General features: G+C 36.8%; 1 protein-coding gene across 1 annotated transcript in view; it reads right to left on the bottom strand.

Annotated features, from left to right (window-relative positions):
- LOC107716037 (gamma-aminobutyric acid receptor subunit alpha-3-like) overlaps positions 1-3,126 on the bottom strand; it is a 17,216-nt gene extending 14,090 nt beyond the window's left edge. The window contains exons 1-2 of the mRNA XM_016522359.1: positions 3,080-3,126; positions 2,684-2,889 (exon numbers count right to left, since the gene is read on the bottom strand). Coding sequence (XP_016377845.1) covers positions 2,684-2,869 — 186 coding nt within the window. The 5' untranslated portion in view covers positions 2,870-2,889; positions 3,080-3,126. The remainder of the gene's footprint in view (positions 1-2,683; positions 2,890-3,079) is intronic.
- Positions 3,127-7,119: the final 3,993 nt, after the last annotated feature.

Here is a 7,119-nt window from a genome sequence, read left to right as displayed (position 1 = left end):
AGTCTTGAAGACAATGATTAGCTGGTTCAGGTGTGTTTGATTAGGGTTGGAGCTATCCTCTGCAGGACACCGGCCCTCCAGGACCGAGTTTGGGCACCCCTGGATTAAAGACTATTGATTATACTCCACATTTCCCTCGTGCTCCTTCCAACAGCGTACCGTGACAAATGCATTACTTTAAAAAAAAAATTTACAACAAAATATCTGAGTTACTTTTTCCAAGTAAATAGCACACATTACTCGTTTTTTAATTTATTAACTGATGCCTCTTCTGTGCCCATGCTGAAAGAAATAATAAAAAAAGGTATAAATTTAACTTCACTGTTGCTACTTTTTTTCTCTTTTCATGGTAAAATTATGGTAACCACAACGGCCTTTATTCACAGTTTTACATTTAATCAACAGTATCTGATAATCAACTAATGATTTCACTGGATCACACTTAGAATGCCGTTTCTCTCATATGTCTCCCCAAAAAGAATGCTTTAAAACCATTTTTTTTCTAAACCAAATTGACATCTTTTACAGAGGGGACAGTGGTAAGCTACTGTAATTTAGCATGTGACAGAAATATATCAGTTAACTCAACCTCTCATGTAATAAATAAGTGCCAATTTACTACTAAGTAAGTGCTATCTGGATACGAATGCATGTTAATGCCAGGTGTTAAGGAGGCCTATGATATTCTGGTCTCTAAATATGGTGCGGGTCCTTTCTTCACTGTAAGTCTACATTTTATGTGCAAACAGCATGCTACTTAGGGATGAGAGTAAATAACAAATTCAGTATGCTACAGTAGTCATATCATGAAATCAGTACAATCACTACTACTCTTATCACCAACAATTGAGAGTAACTGTCAGCAGTGGTGGCGAGACTTAGAAAGAGCAACCGTCCGGTGCAGGACCTTCTCCCTACTAAGTTAAATCATCAACCTCAATCTGTAATGCCATTCTGTGCTCCAAAGAGAAGTGAACCCCAGAGAGCACCAAGGTCAGTGTCCAACTCGAATCCAAATTACAGTCAGGAATGAGTATAGTAACCAGTGTCCAGTATAGAGCGAGTTCTGTTAGATAATGTCTGTAGTTAGGCAACTCTCACGCTCTTGCTATCACACCTCTTGCTCAGCAGTGACCATGTGACCCCACCAACCCTTGCGGTAAAACAAATGAGATGAGATCTCAGCAGTTTAATTTCTCATCATGGGGCCAGTGGTCAATACCAACCCATTTCTTGTTCCTTTAATCATTCTCTTTTCCTTTTCTTACAAACATATTATCCTTCTTCCTGCTTGTCTCATCTGTTTTTTCTGTTGCTTGTGCTGCTCTTTTTCTTTTCTTTCTTTTTAACTATAACAAATCAGTTTTCGGCTTTCTCTTTAGCCAAAGACCCCAGTGAGCCTGTTTTCAATTTAGCTTTCATCTGTGTGCTTTCGATCATTCTCTTTTTGGCTATAAATTGCCATTCAGTTCTCTTCTATCTCAAAGGTCCAGCAATTTTAAACTGTCTCAAAGCAGCCAATAGCTTTCCTTTGTGTGTACCGCTGGCATTAGAGAAGTGTAGTGAAGCCTGTTGCACATAACCAATTATCAGTAGCTTCAAGACCACAAGCACAGCCGAAAAATGACAGAATCACATTTGACAAAGTAAGTCTGATGATAATAAACACTTCCTGTTTTCAAATGGTTTCAAATATTGTGCAAACACTGTTTGTATTTTACCCCCGTAATTTCAGCATGCATGTCAACTGCTTTAATTAAATTATATTAGCCTATTTTACATGTATAACTGTATTTACATTTATGCATTTAGCAGATGCCTTTAAACTAAGTTATATTGTTTATTAAGCTTTTACTCTTAACAGAAATTGTCACTTTATAGCTTCAATACTTAACAGCCGGCTTTAACTTCCATGTCCAAGTCTATACAGTATGTGCTATCAGTTTTGCATTGTACTCTCTTGTGAGAGACTCTGCAGTTGCTCTCGATGCTTTCTTTAGAAACACAAAATTTCCATTCTACTGAGCGGTTAATGAAGCAGTAAAATGTTTCTCGACAGATTACACGTAGGTTACAGCAACAGTACGAAACAGGAATTCATATTGCTGGTTTACAGGTACAATATCTCCTCGTATTGTGAGCAATACGGCACCTCGCTGAGCTTTCTCTGTGGCAATTCCCATCCATTAGCTCTGAGCACTTCATTTTTCAGAGGTTATCAGGGCCGGGACAGAGGGTGGCAATAATGAAAAGCAAGTAAAAGCAGTGGGGAGAGAGAGAGAGATGGCTGGCACAATCAAACTTATTGAACAGGAACAACCTCAATGAAAATTCACAATAGTGACAAGCTTGCTAACAAGAAAGCCCACATTAGTTTAAGATTTATATGCTGAATATTTATTGCTTATTGTTAGGAGTAACTTTGTAAAAAAAAAATCGATACTGGAAAATGAAACAGTGATTGATCACACTGAGAAACACTATAAATGTACACAAGCTTTAGTAAAGCATTCTGCATTTTTAGAAAAAGAAAGAGAAAGGTAACTTCTTTCAGATTTTTTTCAAGTGATAGCACATCCATTGTCTCTATGACATGGTCTTATAGGATATAAGCACTTACGCTTACTGTACTTTCACAACATTGTGACAGACTACTACTAGTGTATTAAATAGTCTATCTTACCCGCATCTCCTGGGCCTCCTTCTGACCATCCCAGGCCCAGCTGCGCTTTGTGAAGTAGTTGACAGTGGCAAACTCAATGAGAGCAGAGAAGACAAAAGCATAGCACACTGCCATAAACCAGTCCATAGCTGTTGCATAGGCCACCTTTGGAAGTGAGTTCCGGGCACTTATACTCAATGTGGTCATGGTCAGGACAGTTGTGACACCTAAAAACAGAAATGGTTAAGTGTTAGATGTCATGGTCAAGATAACAGAAAATGTGGAGCAATCTTTTTACAACGTCAGTTGCTGTTTTAGTTGATTTAGTCAGTGTATCTAACCAGCAGTGACTAGGAAATGATGTGAAAGAATAATGCCACCCTAAATGGAACATCAGGTTGCAACCCAACACAGTACCAATATTGTTTAACGCAGTGGATCCCAACCATGTTCTTGGAGCCCCCCAACACTGCACATTTTGCATCTTTACTTTGTCTGACACACCCATTTCAGGTCTTGGAGTCTCGACTAATGAGCCGATGATCTGAATCAGGTGTGTTTCATTAAGGAGACATGGACAATTTCAAAGCGTTCTATATGCAATAATTTATTCAATTAACATTAATTATTAATGCAATAAATTGTAAAAAACAAAGCAAAAAAAAACTTTTTGTTGCATTGTATTATTTGTTCCATTGCTGTCTAAATCCATAATAGTTCTGTGACATATTTTTGGATTCACTTGTTGAGAACCACTGTGTTACCAAATGTTGTTATCATTTACTCCTCATATCATTCAAATCCTGTTTGAGTTTCCTTTCATGGAACACAAAAGCAGATTGTCAGAGTTGCTTTTTTCCAGACAAAGTCAAATCAAGTAAAATGAAAGATTGTGATTTGTACTGTCAAGCTTCAAAAAGCACTGTAAAAGCAGTTCATATGACTTCTGAAGATTTCTGCAGTTATGCAATAGCATTGTGCATGAAGCCATCACTGAAAATCTATGTAGGGTCATGGAAATGCAGGAGCCTATCCCAGCATCTCGGCCCATAGACAGGGAAACATCCTGAATAGATGGACTTACACTTTCACACCCATCAACAATTTAGTGTTTCCAGTTCACCCATGCTGATGTCTTTGGATTGTGGCAGGAATCAGAACACCTGGAGGAAACTCATGCCAACATGCAAACTCCACACAGAAAGGTCTTAAACCAGGACGGTTCTTGAGATGACAGCACTATCAACTGAGCCACCACGCCACCCTGGTTTCTACCACAGCTTGAGTAAAGCTCAAAAAACATTACATGATAATGTAATGTATATGTTAGTCTATGGTCTCAAAACATCTTTTACAACTGTGATTAGAACGTTTACTGAATATTTGTGAGAGTTTCAAGGACAGGTGCATTTATAATATATACCACTTTATTTGTAAGGTGTTTTAGTTGATTTCACATCCAATGAAAGCTCTTAGCACTGGGATTCATGCCAATGTGCAAAGTGTCATAGGCTAAAAAGAAGCATCCTAATAAGTGATGGGAGCTTTTAAAGGAACTGGGAGTAAACACTGGGAATGTGTTGCTCTGAAACCACAATGACATTCATAAGAAAATAGAATGGCCCTTAGATTGCAACATGTATCAGTGATGAGTGGTGACTTTTTTTATCCGGGTATGCTGTCTAATTTATTAATTTATCAGAGACAACAAATAAGAAACTCCATTGCAGGTGTCGATGGTGATTCTTATTTAGTGTTTCTTGCACACACACACACACACACACACACACACACACACACACGAGTGCTCTGACAAACTCCATTGCAGACGTTTTTTTAACCATATTTTATCATTGTATTGTAAAATAGTTTTGAAATAAGTGCTTTTACAAGAGATGAGTAATGTTTTGCATGCTGTGTGCATGTTTTGTGGTTTAGTGTGAGTTTAGAGAAAATGAGTTTCAGTATAGGTTCAGAAATTGTAGGCAATAATAAAAAAATAAAAAAATAAAAACTGTAAGCGATAAACTGATTTGACTCTTTTCCTAAACTGCAAGTTATTCATCATGTGAAACTTGAAATTAACTGAAAACCAAAACTGTGTTATGTGTACTTAAAGCTTGTGTAAATAATGTTGTATTTTCTTCTTTGTGAATTCTAAATGATAAATTCAGTTGGCATCCTCTGCCTCGCAATTTTGTGCATAAACTTTTGTACAATTTTGTGTATAAACATATACTACAATTTCCAAACTATTTGCATGTGTTTGTGAAAGTATTTTTAGTAAAGCACCCACAAAGCGTGAACACAAAATTCCTTAGATTGTGCAAATTAGTACCCTTTATTTGGAATCTTAGTAGATGCCATAATGTGTATGGATTTCTGATTGTAATATCTGTTCTTTTGGAATGACTCACCATTTGACAACAAACTGCTGAGGGCAGTAAATGCAATTACAATAGCATTTCTTACAGAATGTCAAAATACTTGGTTATCGCCCCTTCCTGTGTAAACTGGGTGACTTTATCATGGACCAACACCGATGTTTGGCTCTATGAGACTAGTGCTCTGGTGATGATTACAATCTGATGAATCTAAATTTCACTAAAATAACTGGCAACATAAATCAGCTGTGATATTAAATCATGTTTCACAGGCCCTTCAATTCTGCAAAATTTAATTTGATGATAAGGGAAAAAAAAATCAAAAGAGAGAAAATAGCTCTGAATAGATGCAATATATGCAATCGTCTCTCGGTCTGTTACTGCCCACTGGCTTAGAAGAGAATGCAAATGGAAGACACTGATATATTATTACCAGAGGGGCATTCTGCCTGCAGTGCAAATAAAACTACATAAGAATGCTACATAAATAAAACACAGCTGTATAATGTGTAATACATGGTGTGCTGTTGAAATGAGGCTGCTATTCAAATGAATACTGAGCGCTGTTTGCTCCCATAAACATCAGTGGCTGACAATTAAATTGAAATCTATGGCTGATGAGGATCTGTAGAGTGTCAAAAAGTCGAATGGCAATGAAGATTCTCATTAAACTTTTCATTAGGCATTATTTCCATCTGGAAATGGAGTGAAAAGCAATGGGAACATTAGAAAGAATGTCACACAAGGTGCTATTCTCTCTGCAGAGACAGTTGCCTATTATGTGCAGTGTGTGTTGAAACCATAAATTACACATTACACTGTGGAGCTGTGAAGAAAATGACAAAACAGGATTATCTGTGTGAAATGTCAGGTTTGAACCATCAGAGGAGATCTGAGAAACTGGCAGCTATCCAAAGATTGATTAAATATCAGTCTCAAAGTGATGTTTGTGAGATGATGCATCAGCCTAGAAATACTGACACAGGCTTTGCTTTTTAGTGGCGTGGATGAGATGTTTTCTTCTGTGCGTAATTTGAACAGTAGCCAATTCCAAGGTCATTTTTTCAAGAACCATGTTTGCTTCATGATTCTTTAGATACTTTTTTAACATACATCCTGGCAGCCTATAAGGGTTATCATATATATATATATAATCTACCCTCAAAACCCCATTTCATAATGGGGAAATTAAATTTGTGAAAAGAGACTGAGGAGCCCAGAGACACCAGATATTTGCTAAATATAGCAGAATGAAAAAAACAACTCAAATATTACATTAATAAGTATTTGAACCCTACTTACTATGACTCTTTGACAACAAACTTAGTTTATCTGCATTTAATTTCTCTGGATAATTGTTAGCATCTTTCTACACTTTGGTTGGACTCCACCTGTGGTAAATTTGATTGATTAGACATGATTTGGAAAAGCACACACCTGTCTAAATACTGTCTAACAGCAGAAAAATGCATATCAGAGCAAAAACGGAGCCATTAAGTCAAAGGAATTGCCAGCAGAGACATAATTCTTAAATGGAAGTTTTTGATCAACCAGGGCTGTGTTTCCCAAAAGCATTTAAAGGCACTAAACCCATACTTTTATTTTTGGTACTTGCCGATACCGAGTACCGATACCATTATTTTTATTGCATTTGTAAAATTTTAAAATATTGGGTACAGAAACCAAAAGAGTATGTATAATGTTAGTTGGTTAAGTTTATTTATCAAATAGATACAGTCAAACCTAAATTTATTCAGACACCTTCAACATTTCTCCCATTATCACAGTTTATTCGCTATAGTTTAGAAAATGGTAATAAAATATAACAAGAACTCAGAGTTAAACGGAGTCAGAACAAATTCAGCTTGATAATGTTAGATAACTTTGACAGAAAGGTATGTAATGGATTACAATCAACCAAAAATTAGACGGCTGTTAGTATGACAGTATTTACACAACTATCAATACTTAGCGTTACAGAAGACTTCGCCACACACGGAACCAGCAGCGATCTATCAGCTAATCACAGAGGTTTCTGCCCAGGCCTCCATGTTAGCGTCTCATCAACAACAG

Source organism: Sinocyclocheilus rhinocerous, unplaced genomic scaffold, assembly GCF_001515625.1.
Source record: "Sinocyclocheilus rhinocerous isolate Xijiao unplaced genomic scaffold, SAMN03320098_v1.1 scaffold1967, whole genome shotgun sequence".
NCBI classification, from domain to species: Eukaryota; Metazoa; Chordata; class Actinopteri; order Cypriniformes; family Cyprinidae; genus Sinocyclocheilus; species Sinocyclocheilus rhinocerous.
Note: the sequence above shows the minus strand (reverse complement) of the source record. Positions and strands in the feature narration are given on the sequence as shown.